Source organism: Sceloporus occidentalis, unplaced genomic scaffold, assembly GCF_023333645.1.
Source record: "Sceloporus occidentalis isolate IW3139 unplaced genomic scaffold, rSceOcc1.0.p SCAF_6, whole genome shotgun sequence".
Taxonomy (NCBI): Eukaryota; Metazoa; Chordata; class Lepidosauria; order Squamata; family Phrynosomatidae; genus Sceloporus; species Sceloporus occidentalis.
The window spans coordinates 105928635-105951746 of record NW_028316986.1 but is presented as its reverse complement, the minus strand read 5'-3'; the positions used below and the strand labels follow the sequence as shown (position 1 = coordinate 105951746).

The 23112-nt window shown below is 38.4% G+C and overlaps 1 protein-coding gene across 6 annotated transcripts in view; it reads left to right on the top strand.

The window, feature by feature from the left end:
• The window catches only part of ARMC2 (armadillo repeat containing 2), a 69699-nt gene that overhangs the window by 38316 nt on the left and 8271 nt on the right, over nt 1-23112 (top strand). For 5 of the 6 annotated variants that reach the window (XM_089530609.1, XM_089530608.1, XM_089530607.1 and 2 more), the window contains 6 exons: nt 1282-1384; nt 3682-3902; nt 9977-10122; nt 13944-14043; nt 18488-18800; nt 20301-20423. In XM_089530609.1, the coding sequence (XP_089386735.1) occupies nt 1282-1384; nt 3682-3902; nt 9977-10122; nt 13944-14043; nt 18488-18800; nt 20301-20423 (1006 nt within the window). The remainder of the gene's footprint in view (nt 1-1281; nt 1385-3681; nt 3903-9976; nt 10123-13943; nt 14044-18487; nt 18801-20300; nt 20424-23112) is intronic. The other variant, XM_089530610.1, reaches the window with a different exon arrangement.

Here is a 23112-nt window from a genome sequence, read left to right as displayed (position 1 = left end):
CAAATATAATTTATAAAAAATATGATTATAATGAATACTCAGGAATAGACTTGTTGGTTGTTATTCTGGGATCATCTTGTTTTTTCTTTAAATGTTTTGTAAAAGGTGTCAAATTATTTTCTTCAGCATAGAAAAGTTGAAGTACATCTGTGTGACTGGAGCACACAAATATAAATATGATCTTTCTTTAAGAATTGCTGTGCTTTTAGCACAAATTGCCCATGAAAGACAATATTTTTAAAAAAATTAAAACTGCATGTGTTAGAATTCTGAAAGATACAGGCTGTTCTGATTTCATTAGTCCTATGGTTTTCTGTGGAAGAATTAAGGTTGTGCTTAAATGCCGGAGTGAATTTTTGTTCAGAATTCCATGCATGCTTTTCATCTCCTCACAGTCGTGACCACTGTGTGTGTGAAGGGGAAGAAGGGTATTAGTATAACTTCTGCTGAGAAATTCAGATGCACAGAATTTTGTAAGCAATGATGTCAGAGAGCCATGAACAAGCATCAACTGCACTGGCTCTCTCGCACGCCTCCTCCCATTCTGTTCTGTTGTTCATCCTGGTTTTTTTTAAAGCTGAGTTCCTTCTTGCTTTCAAAAATGAAAACTCCAGTACACTATGATTGGACTGTGCTGGTTAGTAAACCAACATTAAACCAGAATCATATTTAAGATACAAAATCCCCTTGGGCAAACTCCTTCTGTGCTTTTGTTCATTTTTCTTACCTCTAACAATCTTGCACCTGATATATGGCCATCAAGGATTGCCTGGGACACTCTCTCTTTACCTATTGGAGTGTCCCTTTGTTAGGCATGTATGGATTAGATGAGAAGCTGGTTAGTATCAACAAATATTAAGTATACAAAATAAGAATTCCAGAGTTAGGTCTGTATTCTTCAAGAGAGCTTCAGTTATTCAGCACTGCCCAAGGAATTCCCATCCAGTGGTGTTCAACAGTTGTCTGAACTCTTATCCAGTATACAGGAATGTTGTCAGACTAGACAGATAGATAAGGACAGAAACTTTCTCTTGTCATCTGGAGATCCAATAAATTCCATTAGTTTACAATTAAAAGTGACCGTGTGTGGTAGATGTTCTGCTTTCTGAGCCACTCTATGGGTTACCAGAAACTACTAGAAACTATGAACTGTGCATAAAAAGCTTTATTATAGAACTGCACATATAAAAACTCTGTAGGCTGTTATAAAAACAGTTGTAGGATACAATCTAGCTGATTACATTGACAATACTTTATCCTTTTTTGCCATCTTCTTTGCAGCTAAAAGTGAGTGGGAAGAATTTACTTAATGTTTGCAAACTGGTATTTAAAATAAGCAGAAATGAAAAAAATGACTCCCTCATTCAGAATGACGGGATATTAGGTATGTACTCTATTGTATAAATCTTACCGTTAGTAGCACCTATTGGTTTTTTATGGCAAGTAAGAGAAATACACTGCTAGTATGTGAGAAAAGGTTGAAATACAGTACTAACATCTTTGATAGATTTTCATGCTATGTTTGGATTCTATGGCCCGTTACAAACGGGCCTAAAAGTGCACGCTCTGTGCGTGCTAGGGTTAGAAAGGGGCGTCCTTTCCGGACGCCCTCAACCCTAGCACGCGCAGAGTGTGCAGAAAATGGCAGTGGCCATTCCACACGGCCGCCGCCATTACGACTTCACGACTGCGCTGCCTCTATACGGGGTGGCGCAGACGTGACGTCGTCACGCTGTGCCAGGGCGCATAGTGCATCCCCTCCCCGGCCGCAAAAGGAGTTCCGAAACGGAGCTCCTTTTGCCATTTGCGTCACTGGGCGCAGCCTTCAGACAGACACCAAGGACACCCCTTTCCAGGCTGCGGGGAATTGGCCTTTTGCCGCTTCCCCGCAGCCTGGAAAGCAGCGGATCGGGGCCTCAGTGGCTGCCGCTCTGGCCGCTGAGGCCCCAATCCAGCTGGGAAAGGGGCGGGTGCAGGCCGCCGCTTTTCGGCAGTCTGTAACCCGCCTATGTTTTTCCCCTTTGCTCCCTTAATTAGATTCTAAACACAGCGTTATCTGAATTTTCCCAAATAGTTTATTCTGTGATTCAGGACCACAGAATCCACTGACTAAAGTATGTCTTGCTAAGATTCTAGATCACTTCCTGGCCCAAATCCCTGCAGTCCTGCCTTACTGGACTGAAGTCACAGCTAGTGATGGTTATCTTTCTCTCAGCCAGAATAAAGCAGACTGATCTTTCCACCCATTCCCATCAGTCATCTCCACTGTAACAATCAGAAGGAAGATCTCTGTCACAATTCCTTCATCCACCAGAAATCACTTGCAGGAGGTGGTGGAAACATCTGTCTGCTGCATCCTGATCAACAGGAGAACAGATCTCTGTCACTCTTAATGATTGCTTTCCAGTGAGGCAGGATTCAGGGACTCTTATGTTCCCTACATATTCCCTATGCTGTTGCCATGATTGTGAATACAGTGCACCCGTGCCAAGTGTGGGCTTGCCATCCACAGTTTGAGCTTCCATGGACTGCAAGCCTCTGCCTTTTGAATGGGCATGCAGCCATTGAGAAGAACAGGATTTAAGGTCCTGCATTTTTTACTATCTGGAGGGATCTGTAACGGATTCCCTGTGGATAGCAAGGGTGCACTATATAAAGATCATGAACACAAATCAGTTACGGATTTGTAACTCTAGGTTGTGCAGCCAAAATATTTAATACTTAAGGAAAGAAGGAAACTTGCTAGTTCCTTGACTCAGACCTTTGGGGCTCCAGTGATTCACAGCTGAACACTCTCTAACTGTCTTGAAGTTGGTGAAAATCTTACCTGGAGTAATCTGCATGAGCAAATGCTCCAAATTACTCCTCTTCAAGAAAAGGTGGCTACATTCCAAAGGAATGGCATTCATGTATGCAAAAGAAAAAAATAAAGAAATAGAAAGTAATAAAGAAAGCTATACAGCTAGTTTCTTCAATCAGAAAGAGAAGATGTTTCTATTATAAATGTAATTAAAGTGGCTCAGATAGTTAAGTAATAAAATTCTGAAGTACATAGTCACCAACCATTTTTCATTATCATTGCCAGCAGTTTCCATAATAAGCCATCAGCCTTCAAACTAGAATAATAAAGCAAACCTTTGCTAATATATGTCTAAAAATGATAGCATTTTGCAACTGTTGGGAGACACCCAGTTCTGTATTCATGCAGGTTGCTTACATAAGGGGAAATCTCAGCCTTTTTTCCCATGGCAATCCCCTGTGTCCTTTGAAGAGTCTGGAATGTGGGGAAGAAATTTACAGTGAGAGTGGGGACCTTGGTGGTGGTGGTATGGAATCAAGCAGAAATAGTTTGTGTGGATAGGAGCTTCAGTCTCTTAAGCTGCCTCCATCAATTTTCCTCCACTGTTATAGTTCTTCATCCCATGTTTCAGACCTTTCCTTAATATTCCCATAGCATTTGAAGCCTTTTGTGGTGCTGGGGGCTCCCATGGGAAGGAATAAGTGGGAAATTTGCCTTGTAGAAGTGTTATTGTGCTTGTACTGCAATTGGATACTACCCATTATATTACAGGTCATTAGATCACTTCACATTAAAATGCCTGAGTATTATTCTGTAAGAATGTGATCAGAAATGGCTCCAGAATGAAACATTCATCTTAGCATTTTTATTTTTCTCCACAGATTCTCTGCTTGAAATTCTGGGAACTGAAGACCTGGGAACAAATACTGAAGCCTTTCTCTATTGTATGGGTGCTATAAAATTCATTTCTGGAAATGCAAGGCTCCTTAATGAGATGGTCAACAAGGGAAGTGTTGGGATGCTGGTGCAACTAATGAAACAAATTAATGACATTGATGAAAATGATGCTCAGTTTTTCAGTTCAGGACACCTCTTGGTGCAGGTCAGGGTTAAACTTTTATTTCAACAAGATAACATTCAGGGGTAGTATACATCCTGATGAAATACAGTAATTCTGAATACTTTTAGATGATTTTATCAAGATGGGACAAAGTTATTTCAAATTCTTCTTGGATTGCACACAAGAGATAACTTGATAAAGGAAAGGTCAGCCAAACAGTGGGATTGTGGTCAGTCGAATAAAGAATTATACACTTCCTAAAACAATTGCATATCTATATGGATATAGAGAACTGCTTTCTTTTCAAGCTTTCATTAGTAAGACAAGCAAAAATAGCAGCCTGTGATTTGATAATGCCATAATTATGACAAAACACAAATTCCAAAGTTCATGTGCTTTGAACACATGGATTTTGGCTTCTTGAGATACAAAAGAGTCTTTTGCTAGTATGTAATTCCTTCTCTCCTTCATTCTCACTGCAACAATGGAACACTTTCTGTGTTCAAGAACCAAAGTTTATTGTTTCATCAAAACAAGATGTTTTTCATATAACAAGTCAGGATTGTAATCTATGGTTAAATGTTTATTTAAGATCCTGCTCTGTTCTGGTCCTGTTAACCATAGTTTCCAGTTCTGAAAGAAATGTGGTCAATTGAAGCAAGTCTTCAAATGTGGCACACTAAGATGGGAGGACAGAAAAGATGATGACAAAATGGCGCACAGTCTTTTTAGTGGCTTAATCTCAGGCATGCTGATTCATTATCTTCTTCTGGAATTAGTGGCAGAAAAAGAAATAAATGCCATAGGCACACCTTAGCCATGGCTTCCTGAAAGTCACAAGCAGTCAGCTGTATAACAGCAGGGAACTTATTTACGATACACACTAAGAGACGTCTGTTGGCAGATTGTAAAATACTTAGCATGAGTTTGAATAATTATAATTGCTAGGGCCTTATTGAAAAATATAGTGGCACTGTGAAGAGATGGCAAAAAGTAGGCATTTTATTCCTGTGAGTGTTCTTTACATATAGGAGAGGTTAGGCTGGGGTGGATGGGTAAGGAAGAGGAATAAAGAAATGGAATCAATATCCCCCCCTCCCCATTGTATTATTTAAGAGGCATAAGCAAGCTACCAGAGAAGCAATTTCCAGAGAAGATTAGAAAAGGGATAGAGAATCAGTGAAGCAAAGAAAGACAAGTTGGATGTTCTATATAGCAATAATAGTGGATGAGAAAACTCTTGTGCCAGTATGGATATTGATGATGAAACTTGAAAACTGATGCTTGGCAGAGGAAGCACACAAAGCTCATTTTCAAAGCCTTTTTATGTTAGTGTAACATATAAAATGTCATCCATAGTGTAAAAGACAGTGGGTCATTAGTGACATTCTTATCAAAATGAAATTCTCTGTTTTGGTTGTGTCTGACTTTATAGAAAGTTTTTTCTTTGTTTTTTGGAATAATTGTAATTTTGTATTAACCAGCATTATTATTATGCTGAGGTCATATTGCTGTGAAACAAGAAAGTTATATAGATATATATGAGGGGGCAGGACAGAGAATAGTGGGAAGAGAGAGAGAGAAAGATAGAAAGCTATTTTTGTATGTATTTGGAGCAGACATCTTGTTGCATTTTGAATGACACTTAAATTTTTATTTAAAACAACAGAAAATTTGCCCTGAGATGGCAGTTTGACCATTAACTACTGTAGCGTATTGCTTTTCCTTTTATCCAGGTTCTCATACTGAAAGTTCCAGTTTATTAAGAAGGTTTTATATATGTTGAAACCAGAAAAAACATCACTAATAGTGTTTTTGATGTTTTGTTAGATAAGCTGTAGTGTGTATAACCTCAAATCTCACATTTAGAATGTCAAAAGCTCAATGATTTCCTGCTGTATTCACTTAAGTGACCTGAATCTGAAACTTTAAAATATAATTCTATTTAAGAAATAATTAGACATCAGACAGTAATCCCAGAAATGTAAAACTGTTATCTCAGAAGACATTTGACTGAGATTTTCAAAATAAATAATTGGAATGTCTATTGTATTTATTAGGAAATATGTATTTTGTATTAATTATATCTGTAACACCAAATCATTTTGGATTCATCAAAAAATAATGATTTGATTTTTATAATCATTATATAATTATTTTTGTTAACATTGGTTTTTTTTTTTTTTTTAATTTATTTAGGTATTTATATCCCGCCCTTCAGCCCTAATGGCTATCAGGGCGGCTTACATTTATTATTATTTTTAACCAGACAGTTCCCTGCCCGCAGGCTTACAATCTAAAAGACACAACACAAAAGGAGAAGGGAATGGTGAGGGGGGAGGGGATCAGGTCCAGCATTCTTCTCTCCCTCTGAGGCCTGGACCAAGGCAGATGGACCGGAGGGAGGGCTCTGCTTCTTCCAGGCAGGCCTGGTGGAGCTCACCTGCCTCTCTCTCCCAGATGGTGGCTGAAGGGAGGGCTGGTCCTCTTTGAGGAAGGCAGTTGGAGCTCACCTGCCTCTCTCTCCCAGATGGTGGCTGAAGGGAGGGCTGGTCCTCTTTGAGGAAGGCAGTTGGAGCTCGCCTGCCTCTCTCTCCCAGATGGTGGCTGAAGGGAGGGCTGGTCCTCTTCGAGGAAGGCAGTTGGAGCTCGCCTGCCTCTCTCTCCCAGATGGTGGCTGAAGGGAGGGCTGGTCCTCTTTGAGGAAGGCAGTTGGAGCTCGCCTGCCTCTCTCTCCCAGATGGTGGCTGAAGGGAGGGCTGGTCCTCTTCGAGGAAGGCAGTTGGAGCTCGCCTGCCTCTCTCTCCCAGATGGTGGCTGAAGGGAGGGCTGGTCCTCTTTGAGGAAGGCAGTTGGAGCTCGCCTGCCTCTCTCTCCCAGATGGTGGCTGAAGGGAGGGCTGGTCCTCTTCGAGGAAGGCAGTTGGAGCTCACCTGCCTCTCTCTCCCAGATGGTGGCTGAAGGGAGGGCTGGTCCTCTTTGAGGAAGGCAGTTGGAGCTCGCCTGCCTCTCTCTCCCAGATGGTGGCTGAAGGGAGGGCTGGTCCTCTTTGAGGAAGGCAGTTGGAGCTCACCTGCCTCTCTCTCCCAGATGGTGGCTGAAGGGAGGGCTGGTCCTCTTCGAGGAAGGCAGTTGGAGCTCACCTGCCTCTCTCTCCCAGATGGTGGCTGAAGGGAGGGCTGGTCCTCTTCGAGGAAGGCAGTTGGAGCTCGCCTGCCTCTCTCTCCCAGATGGTGGCTGAAGGGAGGGCTGGTCCTCTTCGAGGAAGGCAGTTGGAGCTCGCCTGCCTCTCTCTCCCAGATGGTGGCTGAAGGGAGGGCTGGTCCTCTTCGTTTGAAAGGAAGGGCAGAAACTAAAGAACATATTAATACTCCTCCATTTAATGTCATCCTCATAGCAACGAGATTTGCTTCTTTGTCATGGTTAGTGTGTTTCACACATCTGGATGCAGACCCATACCTGTGAATGCACAAATAACCCCTCAAAGAAAATCAGTTTCATGTAAACAGGCTGTCTATCCATGACTTCCAACTTATATAGAAGGCCCAGTTTTTGTAACTGCCCTATTTCACACAAGTTCAATTATATTTTTTATTAGTGGTTTTCCTCAAAAATGACTCCATCCCATATTGTGAAACAACAGCATTGCATTTTCAGTAACATGCCATGGGACTCTCTAAACAATAATAACATTTAAAAAATAACTGAATTTTTAGCATTCCTTTATCGTGGAATAGAAATAGCTATCATTGTTCTGAACTAGACACAACTTGCCTTCCTTCATATGTTCACAACTTAAAAAAAAAGTTTGATTAATTCTGTAAAATGGCTTATATATCCACTCTTAAGCAGAGGAGCAAAACATCTTTTTAAAAAACAGAAAGATTTTTTTTTTTTTTTAAAAATGCCAGTCTGGCATCTGTCTGCATGTATGCAAGTACATATGTATATGATTCCCTTTTTGGTCATAGTGCACAGAATAAATTTGATGCAAATAAAATAATGAAGACCCAAATTTGCACAATAAATATTTCCATGACTGGAGCTCTCAGTCCTTCACATATCAAAGGTCCCTTTGCAAATAGAACATTTAATGATCCTTCTAAAACAATTGAGCCTGATATAGTAACAGCAATATACTTTATTATAATCCAAGCCAAACGGTTGCAAGGGAATAGGAAATCAAGAAAAAAAGAAAAGACAGCTCACAAGTACAAAGATTCCTGTATATACATGGGTAGCAATGTATACAGCAGGGGTCAGCAACCTACGGCCCGCGGGCCACATGCGGCCCGCCAAGGCCTAGGGACTGGCCCCAGCCCGGCCCTGCCACAGATTGCTCCCAGGGCCTCTGGCCTCTGGCGCAGGCGCGCAGGGCCTCTGGCACGGGGCAAGCAGCGGGCAAGTGGGGCAAGGAGGAGCAAGTGGGGGCAAGGGGGAGCAAGGGGGGGCAATTGTCTATAGAAGCCTCAGAAACATGCATTTATATTAACATTTTTTTTTAAAATCAGATTTTTTTGCATGTCCTCCTTTTTTTATTTTTAAAAAGTGTCCTCCGTTTTAAATTTTTGTCCTACATTTGACCCGGTTTGTTTATTTATTTAATTTTTAAAAAATTATTTAATTTTTTTTTTGGCTTCGGCCCCCCGAGTTGTCTGAGGGACAGCAACCCGGCCCCCGGGTCAAAAAGGTTGCCTACCCCTGGTATACAGTATACAAGAATATACTGATAAGGAGCCACTGCTGAAGATACTAGAGATGAATGTCTACATCTAACAGTGGTGTCACCCAGAAGAGGGCCTCATAATATTTGGAAGGCAGTGCTCTGTTTAATATGCTCCAATGAGACAATATAGCCCCTTACAAGTTAAAACTAGGACCTTGAAATTAGGTGAGAAACAGTACTTGTGTAATATACTCCATATATGTAGCACTTGACACAAGCTGTGTCACATTTGACGCAAGCTAAAATTTCCAAACTTTATTTAATGGCAGTCTTGTACAAACTTTATACAGAAGTAAAGTTGAGAGGTTACTGGGGCATGGGGAACACAAAGCCTGTGCTGTGTGCTGATGCTGATAAAGGGCATTTCTCACCACAGCCAACACTTAGCAACCCAAAAGCAAGTTTATATCCTGAAGTATGCCAGATGGTACTTCACTCCAAATTGAAGACAGTCTTCTCCAACAGTGTTATGTTGTCAGTATGTGAAACTAAACTGTTTCCAATGGAAACAGCTAAGTAGCCCAGGAGCACATTAGGACCATACTCTGCTGTGTCTCTCCTTGCAGAGATAGTCTCAGCCAGGTTGAAATGCATTTTTAGGCAGTGTGGGTTCATCTAGGTTAGGAGCAGCTGGAACTATTTAACTGTTGCCCATTCCAGTACTTTAGCTATGTAGGAAAGGACTGTCACTGATATAATTTAATTTGTTGCCTCCTTTACTTTATTGAACTCTTTCCTGTATTATAGTTTTTTGTTGGTTTTTCGGGCTATGTGGCCATGTTCTAGAACATGGCCACATAGCGCGAAAAACCCACAATAAACTATGGATGCCAGCCATGAAAGCCTTCAACTTCACTTTCCTGTATTGTTTTGTATTATTTATATGTATTATGCTATTATTTCTTAGATTGTACGCCATGGGCAGGTTTACTTTATCCATTTTAATGTTTGTATGTACAGCGCTGTGTAACTCTACAGCGCTATATTAATAAAGCATAATAATAATAATAATAATAATAATAATATACTGACGTTACTTTCCTAGTTATGAATAAATACTAGGAAAATAGAGTAAAACAGTAAAACACATAAAGAAAAGCAAACAGATTAATTTATCTCCAGGAAAGGAGCAAAATACCAGTCTTCTTTAAAAATAAAAAAGAAAATGTGACCTTCACTGACCCATATCCTGTTTTTAAAATTTAAACTTGTATCATTGTTCATATACTAGCTCTTAAATAATCTATAGGGTTTCCTTCATGTCTGCAGAGTTCCATAGAGCTCCCATCAGAGGAGGTTTGGGCTAGAACTAACCTTGTTAAAATTTTAGCGGTGTCTGGGACTCATAATAACCTGATGATTTATTCATGTTCAAATTTATTTTCTCTAGCTCACTGCCATTTTGCGAAACTTGGTTGACTTGCCTGAGTCAAGGAGCAAACTCCTGGAATATAGAGCAATTCCAGAGCTCTGTCTGGTATTGGAGAAACATATAAGTGATAAGGATGTATGCACCAATGTGGCCAGAATATTCAGGTAACTTTCAATTTAAAAAACAAACAAGAAATACCATGTCTTTAAAACTTTTTATCAGCAGCCAGTTCTTTGTCTGTTAAAACTAATGACCCCATACAAATTTTGGTTTATATACCTTTGGAAACATTATATACCACTGGCTTATGTTTATGATCACTTTGTGGATCTTGCTATAAAGGGAAGAGCCTCTTGTGCAATGTAAACCGTATGTGACTATAAACATTACATAATACTACAGAAGCAGATTGTAGCCATACTATAAGCACTGAGCTGCTCGGCTTTCCCACTGTTACCTGTGTGAGATGGCTTCTGTTTCCCCTGTATAGACCAAAATAGGACTTGACTATGTCCTACAGTCCATGAACAGCAGACCTTCCTCTCCCTCCTATCATTCTTTAGTAGTTTAGTTTAGTTTAAGGATTTATATCTCACCTTTCTCAACAATAGGCTTCAAGGTGGGGTATGTCTCCATATACTTTTTGCAGGTGTGAACACCAGTGCTAAATGTAAAAGCTCCTTGCAAAAGTTTTAAAAAGAGTATTTGTAACAATAAGGGGTGGAAATCTTTGCTCTGTCTATACAAGTTCCTCTGTTGAGTCCCTGGCAGCATCTTTTTAAAAAAGAATGCAAAGATCTCTAATAATGGAAAAACTGTTAAGGAGGCTACATCTGCACTGCAGAAGTAATGCATTGACACCACTTTAACTGCCATGGCTCAATACAGTCAGCCTGCGCCATACGTGGGCTTCCCTTCCGTGGCTTTCAGCATATGCTGAAGCTGTGGTACAATTTAATAAATGGTGTGCGCCCTGCATGTACATGCCTCATTGTCTTCAATGGGTGTGTGAGCATACATGGTTTCCCCCTTATACGGGGGTGTATGTGTTCCAGAACGGATCTCCCACGTAAGGGAAGGGAGGACTGTACTGTGTAATTCTGGGATTTGTAGCAATGCCAATCTGCATTATTTTTGCAGTGCAGATGCAGCCCAAGTGTTTTGACCAGTCCTTGAAACTTCAGATAGTGTTGCCACTTTATTTCTCCCCTGCAACCACCAAACAAACTTTGCTATTGTTGCTTTTTCCTTTTTCCTTAAAACCCTTTTTCTGCCCTCTCTTTATAGCCACCATTTCCTAATGCCATCCAGTTCTGTTTTTTGTTTTTCTCCCTTTATTCATGCTTCCCTCTCTTATTTCTCCCCTTCCCTCCCTCCGTCCAGCCCAAGAATGCTGGAGACCTGGTGTATGGGTCTTTAAACAGGTTGTCTTCTGAATGTCACTGTTGTTGAATACTGTTTGACATCTCATTTCCAATTTGACTCTCTGTTTTCTTGTTGAGGTATTTGCAGATTTCTGCTCTATTTTGCAAATAACTCTAGTGTCAGCATCTGGCTGGGCCCAAGGAGGCAATGGCTTTCCTGTCTTCCACTTTATTTGAACTTAAATCAGAATCTGCCTTCGGTTGTCATTACCCCATGCAATACACCTAGTTATACATTCATCACATCTCACAGCTCCTGAACTGCACCAGAATAGACTACTGGGCTTTCAGTCTGTACACAGAAAAGTATTTTAAAATAAAAATTGTCCCCTTTCTCCGTTACTCTTTATCATGATAATGGAAATTTTGAATAAAAAGATCAAATCCGAAAAACAGATTAAAGTTCCTAAAACGAAAAACTTCCAATATTATCTACAAGTATATGCAGATGATGTAGTTATATTCCTTGACAATCCGATAACAGGTATCCAAAAAGTAGAAGTAATACTGGAAGAATTCGGTGAAATAGCTGGAATCAAGATAAACAAAAACAAAAGTGGAATTATAACTAAAAACTTAGAACAAAAAGAAATCGAAAGATTAAAAAAGAAAACCGAATTTAAAATAACTGACAAAATCAGATATTTAGGGATAACAATAACTAATCATAATGAGGAGTTACATAAAAATAATTATGAGGCTGTCTGGAAAAAAATTAAAGAAGATTTAAATAATTGGACCAGTAAGTTTTTGTCACTTCTTGGAAGAATAACGACAGTTCAAATGTACATGTTACCTAAAATGCTGTTTCTTTTTCAAACCCTGCCCATATTAATAAATAAATCATCCTTTACATTGTGGAATAAAGACATAGTTAAATATATATGGAGGGGGGAAAATCCAGAATAAAATCCAAAGTGATGCAAGATAGAAAAAAAAATGGTGGACTAGGTCTCCCTAATCTTGAACTCTATTATAATGCCTGTGCACTTCTATGGGTTAAAGAATGGATCTTGTTAGAAAATAAAAAATTATTAGAAATAGAAGCGGTAGACATGAAATTAGGATGGCATGCACATTTGTGTCATGACCAAATAGACAAAGGATTTAATGCACATAACATCAGAAAGGCAGTATTTAAAATCTGGAAAAAGTACAAAGACTTCTTCTATTCAAAATTACCGAGATGGACCTCCCCGCAAGAGGCATATCACAAAGAGGAACATCAGGGAAGACACAAGTGGATAAAATACGAAGACTGTCTGTTAAGCACAAAGGGGGAGATTAAAATAAAAACAAAAGAAGATCTGGAACAAGAGGGGAAAAGAATTAATTGGTTACATTAAGAACAACTAAAGCTAGAACTCAACAAAGATCTGAAAAACAGGAATAGAAATGAAAAAAACGGAATTTGACAAAATCATAATGGGAAAAGAAAAAGGATTTATTAAAAAAAATTATAAGGTACTCCTAGATTAAAAGAAGAAACTGTGAAAGAAACCATGATAAAATGGATGGAAAATATAGGAAGAGTAATACCTTTAGCAATGTGGACAAAATCGTGGAAGAATAACCAGAAATTTACAAAATGCAACGTATTAAAAAAAACTACCTCAAAATTCTACACAGATGGTACCTGACCCCCTCAAGATTAGCTAAAATGGAAAAAAAAATGTGGATGGAAACTGTTGGAAGTGTGGAGGAAAAGTGGGAACTATGTATCATGCATGGTGGCAATGTGAAGAAATTCAAAAATATTGGAAGAAGATACATAAAGCAATACAAGAAGTATTAAAAAATAAATATACCCCTAGCCCCAGAATTATTTCTACTAAACATTGTAGATGTGATTCAACAAAAGCTGGATAGAAATCAGATTAGTGTAATATTGTATTTGATTACGGCAGCACGAATGGTATATGCCAGACACTGGAAAACAAAGACAATACAGACATAATAGAATGGAAAATAAAAGTTCATGAGTTTAAAGAAATGGATAAACTGACAATGTATACTGCAGGGAAAACAAAGCAAGAATACGAGAGGAAATGGGGAAGAATTGGGGAAATGTGGTATTAACAGAGAAAGACTGGTAGATTTATAGGGATAAAAAAGTCAAATCCGATTTTTGCAGATTTTTTTTATTATTCGGTGGTATTTTCTTTAGATATAATCTGGTACCAATAGTTACAGGTTTAAGAAAATCATAATGTTTACATAAATACAAACAGAAGGATGCTGATGACAATTTATTTGTTCTCTCGGTTTTTATATTGAATTTTCTCACTTTTTCCCTTCTTTTTTTTGTTTTCTTCTTTTACCATATATATATATATATATGTATATATGTACATATATTTTCTTTCTCTCTTCTTTTTCTTTTGATGATGTACTAATATGATTACGTACATAGGAGAAATTTTATATTTTGTTAAAATTCAATAAATATTATTAAAAAGAAGAAAAATATTTTAAAATAAAATGAAAGATTAGGCTTGGGCTTCAGGAACACTGAACAAAAGTTCTCCTACTCATGTTTGTTATTATTTTTAAACATACAGCAAACTTTCTTCCTTCAATGACTGCTGTACAGCTTTGGCAGATTGCTCCAGATGTTATGTCTTATTTTTAGCCCTGCTAAACAAACACACAAAGAAGCAGGTCAGTTTTTTTATCTCTTTCTTTTTATATTTTAATCCGCTGATGTGTCTGTGGTGTTGTATGTGTGTAAGCCCATTTTCAGTGACCTACTTTCATGTGCATTTAAAGATAGAAATTTTAAACGGTTGACAGCATTTCTAAGTAGTAAATTATTAAAATGGACTCAAGTTAGATTAACAGTTCAGGGCAACATAAAGGGGAGGCAGTTCATTAACTCGCTTCTTCTTAGCACGTAGATCATTATTTTTGCAATATATTTTTTCTAGAAGTCTTTGTATAAGGGATAACATAAGGTCTCTGTGCTTGCTTGCTTTTTTGCTGCCCTGTATCAAAAGATCTTTGACTGATATACAATAAAATAAATTTAAGCAATTTAAAAGAAATTAAAATTTAAAACAATTAAAAAATGTAGAGCAAAACAATATAACAAGCTAACAGCAAGTTAAAACAGTTTAAAACTCTGTATATGTAAAAACTGGATAAAATTAGTGGACCTCAAAGGCTTTAATAAAAGCCCATGTTTTAACTTAGCACCAAAATCGAGCCATTGCTGCCACCAATCAGAAGTGCTGCTGGCTTTCCACGATTAGGGCAGAAAAGGCCTTCTCCCTTGTCTTCTCACACTGTATTGCCCCCACAGGTGGGACACAATGGAAACCTCCTTCTGTAAGACCTCAGAATATATGAGGGGAAGGCTCAAGCCATCAATAGTCAAAGCTGCCTCCTGGCACTCTGAGACATAGAGGGCACTCTAGTCACACAGGTGGAGTATGCCCAAATTATGCACCTGCAATCTTATCCAGTGCAGGTCACTTACCCGATTCCCAGACCTATGAACCGCCAATCCACAGAGCCACTGTCCAACTGAGTTTCAGCTTCAGTTTATTGTCATTGCTTGAGCCCATTACAGCATATAAACTCTCCTGCAGCACCTGCACAGCTGCAGCTGAGTCTGGTAACAAGGACAAGTAGGGCTGAACGTCATCACCATCCATGACCACTCATATATCTGGCTAGCGTAGCCTTTTGTTTCAGAAAGGTCTGTATTTCTGCATATTAAGCCAACAGAAAATAGACCTACAAGTGGTGGGAGTGGGACAGAAAAGTGCTTAGCACAAAATCTTAGAAACATGCAAGAGGTCTTAGCCTGCCTAGTCCAACTTTTAAATGGTCTCATGCATGCTTATTCTTAAATAAGACTTAATGATTTTGTGGATCTTACTCTCAGGGAAATGTGTATTACAGATTCAGCTAGTGAACACATAATTATTTAGAGGTGAAAACAACAAAGAGGACTATGGCTCCTGAAATATAACATTTATATATCCCATAAAATCTCGTGCTTTGATAAATTTATTAAGGTCTAGTTAACATGTAAATTCTGCAACAAAGCATGATTCTAGGGGACTAAAATAAACTGTCTGGATGAGAGTTAACATCTGCATCTACCAAGAAGTTATTTGAAACTATTCCTAGAGGTTGCATGCTAGTTAATCAAACTTCATAATAATCAATTTATCTGCTTGTGGTTTTCTGTTGTGAACCATATTCAAAAGGGGCTTGTGTCATATCTGACTTGGTTGTCTGACATACAGCAGCCAGGTCAACCATAAGATTGACATAAAAGAGAAAGTACAGTCGGCCCTTCTTATACACTGATTTTTTTATACACGGATTCAAACATCCACGGTTTGAAAATGTTCAAAAAAAGTATAAATTTCAAATATCAAACCTTGATTTTTCATTTTTTTATAAGGGACACCATTTTGCTATGTTGTTATATTTAATGGGACTTGAGCATCCATGGATTTTGTTATCTTCGGGGGATCTTGGAACCAGACCCCAGTGTATAACAAGGGTCCACTGTACTTTTGAAGATTCACAGTTGGCTATCATCAAAAAAGAAGAAGGTGGAAAATAGGTGAAGACTTTTATTCAGATAGGCTTTTAGAATTAAAGGCTTTTAACAAAAAAGCTGTAAGTGCTGTATTTTTTAAACTGTATTGTTAGACTTTTTCAAATCTTGAGTGTAAGTTTTTAATGTGGTTAAACATTGGTTTTAATATTGACTTTTTGTAATCTTTTTAAGGTATAAGCTGTCTTGGGTTCAGTCTTGAGAAATAGTTGAAATATAAATAAAGATGATACTAATGATCTTGGTGGTCTTTATAGTGAAAGCACCAAGAATATTGGAACTAGGTCCTGTTTCTTTTAATTGGTTAGTTAAGTGGAAAAGAGTGTTAACGGTGACACACAGAGCTTACCTGAAAAGCTATCTATCTATCTATCTATTTATTTATTTATTTATTTATTTGGAGTATTTATACCCCGCTCTTCAGCCACAAAGGCTCTCAGAGCGGCTTACAATTTTATTTTATTTTTGTGATATTCCATTTGTTTGAAGCCCTACCAGTTTCAGTGAAACATATTTCCATGTCAGTGTGCTTGGGGCTAAAACTACTATTTCCACATTTTCAGTATGGATTGCTTTACTTTCAAAAAGCAAAGTTCATAAAACTTAACATTATAAAGCAAAGTAGTACAAATTCAGCTCTGTGGTGGCCAACCTAAACAGTCATTGTGGGCGACCCTTTCCTCTTGTTAATGCTGCTGGTTCCAGCCTGGACTGCTTGATGTTTATCTGCAGCACTAAGAATGCCTTACTGAGGTGGATGTGGTTTGAAACTGTTGAGCCTGACTTCATGATACATATGATTATAATTAGAGCACAAATGTTTCAGGATTAAAGTTCTAAAAGAGATTCCCAGAAGAGTTATAATACAAAAATACTGAAAGCATATGTTCTGTTTCATATGTGAGAGAACATTACGATATTTGTACTTTCGAATAAGTCACAATTCAACCCTTCTAACTCTCATAGCTTGTTAATACTCTCTTATCTGGTTAAGTATCAGGAGCTGTGATTCTCTTTTAAAACAAAACACTGTCTCCTATTGCTTTGTTTTGGTTCCCAAAAGTGTTGGTATAAAACCAGAAGTGGAGTTCATGCCACTTTCGCTCTTGGGGAGTTATGTGGTCTTCAGATGTTTACTACAGATGCTGAATTTGTACACTATGGAGATGTATCAGATCCCACTGATTTCAATACAGATAGTAAAACATTTTTTTTTAGAAACAGTGAACATGAACCATACGAAGTTAGAGGATTCACATTGTCTTAATTCCATTGGGAGGGGTAAGCATGTGCTCATAGCTTTCATATTTAAATCACTGGGGTTTCATAGTGCTTGACTTAATCTATATTGTGTCTGCCTTGCCTTGTACTTGTATCATAGACAAAACCATTTGGTAAAAGCCAGATAATAGCTGAATAACAGCCAAAGATATAGTTAATTAGTCAGTATAGTAAATAGTTGATTACATTATTAACTGAAAGTTCAGTAGAGGAATTGGAAAGCTAAGGACACTACCCAAAGGACCTTTAAGGATAAAGTATTGCCCTAAAATGACATCAAAGATCATATTTCACTGTTAAAATAGATACACATAGCTCTGAATGTTCTATTATTGCCTTTCTCGGAGAATATAACTGTGACTCACCTAACTAGTGTGCTTACTTTCTACATCTTGAATGGGGAAACTGTTTATTTTTCTTGCCCTACCAGAAACATCAGTATTATCTGTTCTTCCATGTCTTCCTCTAGCCTATGTTATATTCTTCCATATACAGTGGAGCCTTTCCTACATGGGGGATCCGTTCCACTCCCCACCCCCCTGCATAAGGTAAATTCCGCGTAAGCTGGAGTCCCATTCAATAGAATGGGGCTTGTGCTCATGGCGGCACGGTGGCGTGATGCGCCATTCATTCAATTGCAGCGTGACTTCCGCGTAAACTGGAAACAACATATGGTGCACCTGCATATGGAGAGGGCACACTGTATACAGTTATGACATCATGAAATACAAACAAGTAACTCAGGTTCTCTCAGGTCCTACAATATCAGGATTGTAGCAAGTTGCCTTTTGAAAATATCTATATAATCTGTGCTCTGTTACGGTATATTATGGCATGCTTCTATTTAAAGCTGTAGAAAGCAAGAATGGGATATGTGACACAGGTAAATCCATGTTGTATTATGCTGCATGTTCCCTCATTTTGAAGGGTACAGTGGACACTTGTCATTCATGATAATTGGGTTCTGGCTCCCACTGCAAATGGTAAAAACTTCAGACAATAGCACCCTTATTATTTAGTGGGTGTTAATGTGTGCATGTCTGTGTATATGCAAGGCCACTTAATAATAATAGTGATGTGTGTATCGGGAGTGGCCACACCGATACACAGATCACTAGCCCAATGGTGCAGTAGGCTCACTGTAATAGTTCTTAATAAGATGCTATCAAAACAAGATCTTTTCTTCTCATAAACAGTTGTCCACTTTAACATGCAGCAGAGTTGTTTTACTTTTTATTTTACTCCTAGGATTTAGTTGTTCGTATCATTTTCATTCTTGGCAATTTGACAGCGAAGAACAGTCGAGCCCGGGAACAGTTTTTGGAAGTGCAAGGAAGCATTGACATCCTGGTAGCACTATTTCAATATAATTGTGAAGCTGATGTTAATGGTAAACAGTGGAATGATGGTGGCGAATTTAAAAAACTCAAGCATCCTTCTGAAGCTGAAGATGTCCTCATTAAACTTATAAGAGTAATTGCCAATTTGTCCATTCATCCTTGTGTAGGCGCAAGTCTGGCAAATAACCATCAGATTGTGGGATTACTTATTAAAGTACTAGGTAGGAATAGCTTTTCTTTTCTATCATGGGGAGGGAATTTTATCTGCTTTTTGTATAGTAAAATGATGGAAACCAAAGACTCAAGTCTGAATGTCTACCAAAGTCTGAAGTGCTAAAGCGCTGAAGTCAATTAGCTAATCATATTAATACATACAATAACACAGAGCTGTCAACTACAGCTAACTTCTTCCCCGTCCCCCAAAGCCCTGTTTACTGTCATGCATCATCATTCACACCTGCATTTACTGTCCTGGCTGGTACATAACAATAATTTACTTCACCCTTTTAAACCAGTGCTTATGGAGTTTGGCTTGCTGTCATTCTCTTCTTGTTGTGTGCCTTTGAATCATTCCTGACTTATGGCAAACCCAAGATGAACCTATCACAAGGTTTTCTTGCCAAGAATTATTCAGAGGGCCTTTGCCTTTGCCTTCCTCTGAGGCTGAAAGAATGTGACTTGTCCAAGATCACTCAGTGGATTTCCATGGCCAAGTGGGGATTCAGACCCTGTAGTCCAATGCTCAAACCACTATACCACACTGGGCACCTGACTAGGTTATTCTCTTCCTAAAACTTAACATCAATTTCCAGGGGAGGAACAAAAAACAACCATGATCCCGTTTGCCACCTCCATTTCCTACCCTCAGAAGTTCATGCACCACCTTTGCAGATAACCCTTCATGCAAACTAAGCAGTCCCATTTGTGCTGGCCTTCTTATTGTTGTTAAAATAAACAATATTTGGAGTAGAACAGACATAGTGAAACCCTAAGCCACTGGATCTGTACTTCACACATTTCCAAGGAGCTTACTTTTAGGATGGGGTGCTTATAATAAATTAGATTTACCATCCAAATACTCAAAGCACTTCAGTAACTTTATTTAGTTGCAAATAGAGGAACTGAGGCTGTGAGAGACTTGCCTAAGTGAGTTTGTGATGAGATTTTCACAGAGGTTTCCTGGTGCATGCTCTCTCTTCACCACTGTGCTACACTTTCCCCTTGTATGTGAACCAAGATTGCTAGGATCCACAAAAATAGTCATTTAAGGCTGCATTCTAAAATGATGCTCCTAGCTTTAATATATGTAAATCTGAGACTGTTCAGACCAACAAGTATAATCAAGTGATCAGTAATTATAAATAGGATTGGTGTTGACATCTCTTGAAAGCACCTCTTTTCTCCCTTGCAAATTTTGACAAGGCTTGCTGCATATCATTTATTAAGATGGTTGTGTTAAGGACTCGAGTTTCAGCTGGGGTATGAAGCACATATCCATAGCTCATTGAAAAACAGATCTAGTGGGGAATAGAAGTGGCTCAAAATAAAAAGGTTGAAGTCAAGAACATAATTTTGCAGAAATGTTGTCAGTTTTTTTTGTTAACAACAATACATTCTGTGTTTTTCTTTTAAGTAATATAGTAATAACTGAAATTGTGATAAACTTCAGAAATAGTCAGTGCTTTGACAAAAGGCCTATGTCTTATTTTCTATCTCACCAGAATACAAATCAGTGGAGGAATGTGAGGAGCTGGTTATTAATACCACAGCAACAATCAACAATTTATCCTTCTACCAAGTGAAGGATTCTGTAATCCAAGAGAGGAAATTATATATTGCAGAGTGTAAGAATTTTAAAAACCAATTCTTCTTTCATTTTTCTATGGTATAATAGAGGCTATTATTTCCCATGAATGTTTAGCAACTGAGTGAAAAATAACGCTGGCATTAACAAAAAGGAGATTGTTATTTACAGCTATACCTTAGGAAATGTGTTTCTGGGCATTATTTTCGTAACAGAAAATTTGGTACCAGAGGCAGAAATAACATGGAAGGAATACACTACAAAAAAGAAGAGCAGTTTAACAGACTTCAGTAACTTTTTATCCAAAACTAACAGTATGTATGTGTGAAATGAAACAACTAGGTCAAGACAGGTAAACTTGGTATAAATAAACCAAAACATTTTGAATATGCTAGAGACCACCTGTAAGCTTCTTCTAAAATGCATTCAAGGATAATTTCCCCTTTTTTAAAAAAATCCATTTTGGTGGCCAAATCTGGATCTCTGCTTTAAAAAAAAAAAAAAAAAAGATCCTGGTGGATCTGATGACAGACTTATTTGATTTCCCCTTTCTCTATTTTTTGTTGTTCAAGCATGCTCAGTAATGGACTCTGGAGGCAGCGGATGTTTGCCTTGCCTGTTGCAGGCAGGTATACACAGCTACAGTAGGATCAGCTTGAGCAGAATTAAAATTCACGTGTAATGTTCAGCATGTATGTACTCTACACAAATTGCCAATCTGTACACTGGTAGAGTTATTAACATGGAATGGAATGGACGTATGTTGTTACCCAATAAATAGTTCAGTTATGTATTTTTAAAAACTTTATATATCTGCCAAAACACTACTATGAAATTTTGTATATGGAATAAAATTTATAATGAAAGTAATAAATATTTTAGGAGGTTATGTAATAAAGAGGAACAAAGAGCAAGGCAGCAATAGAAACAACTCAGATAACTTCACTTTTAGTCTCAAAACAAATAAAAAATAAAAGAGGGAGAAGTATGTTTAATCAGCTAACCACCTAGGGTCTCATCTCAGGCCCATCTGCTGGTACACTGCTCTCAGCTGGAATAGATCCATAGGCTGTTGTTCTCTGGCCTCAGAACTGTTGCTGGAAGGCTATTGTGAGTGTTGAACCCTTTCCCTCACTGTCTTCTTGGCTGTGTGTTTGTCCACTAAGGTGTTCTTTCTGTTCATACAAAGTGATGCGCTTGATTTATACAGTCGTCCCTCCTAACTCGCGGATCTGAGATCTGCGCCCTTGAATATCCGTGGAGGGGTGACTTCTGCTATCTTCAATGGTGTGCGTGCCCAAAAGCGCACACCATTCAAGCCTAAGGGGCTTGAATATGCGCGAGCCTCCATTTTTATGGGTGTGTGTGTGTCCGGAACAGATCCCCCATGAAAACAGAGGGCCAACTGTATTCTGTATTTAACTAGATTCTTGTACAAAGATACAGTAATTTTTGCAAATTTCTCAATATGTCTGAACAATATTTGTGAAATTATGACAGTCCCTTAAGTTGTTATTTGTTGTTATTAACTGTCCACAATTCAATCTCAACCCATGGCAATCCTATGAACCCCATATCCAAGAACCCCTGTCCTCCACTGTTTTGCTTAGTTCCTGCAAACTCATACCTGTGACCTCCTTTATAGAGTCTGTCCATCTAGCATACAGCCTTCCTCTCTTTCTACTTTCCCTCCACCTTTCCTAGCATTATTATTTTTTCCAATGAGTTGTGCCTTCTCATGATGTGTCCAAATTACGACAGCCTCAGTTTTGCCATCTTGGCCTCCGTGGAGATTTTGGCTTGATTTATTCTAGGACTCATTTGTTTGTCTTTTTGGCTGTCCACAGGATCCTCAGTGCTCTTCTCCAGCACCACATCTCAAATGAATTGATTTTCTTCCGCTCATCTTTCTTAACTGTCCAGCTCTCACATTCATACATGCCAAAAGGGAATACAATGGCCTGTATGATTCTGACTTTTGTGCGGAGTTGTATATCTTTGCATTTTAGAATCTTTTCTTGTTCTTTCATAGCTGCTCTCCCCGTTCTTAATCTTCCAATTATCTGGCTGCATTCTCCATTCCTATCAATGTTTGATTCCACGTATGAGGATTCTTTTACTATTTCTCCATTGTCTAGGTTGAGTTTATGTAGATTCTTTGTGGTCATTCTTTTTGTTTTCTTTATGTTCAACAGTAAGCCTGCCTTTGCACTTTCTTTCTTGATGTTCCTTAGTATTTGTTCCAAGTCTGGGATATTATCTGCTAGTATTATGGTGTTGTCTGCATATCCTAAATTGTTGATATACCTTCCTCCTATTTTCACTCCTTCTTCTTCTATGTCCAAGCCAGCTTTTCTTACAATATGATCTGCATATAAGTTGAACAGGTAGAGTGATATCTGACTCCTCTGCCAGTTGGGAACCATTCTGTTTCTCTGTGTTTTGTTCTGACAGTAGCCTCTTAGTTGGCATATAAGGAGATGAATAGGAGATATGTGAAGAAGAGTGAGGTTTACACAGAAGTCTTTAGATTTAGATGTGAGGTCATTCATTATTTTTGTGAGAATGCCATTCATAGTTTTTTATGAATGTCATTCATAATTTTCAGCACGTAAGGAGTAGAAGTTAAGGTGGAGGGTCTCAAGAGTAGAGCTAGAGGATGGAAAGTCAAGAGAATAAAAATAAACTTCACATTCCAGGAATCTGAAGGCAAACGATCAGAGAGATTG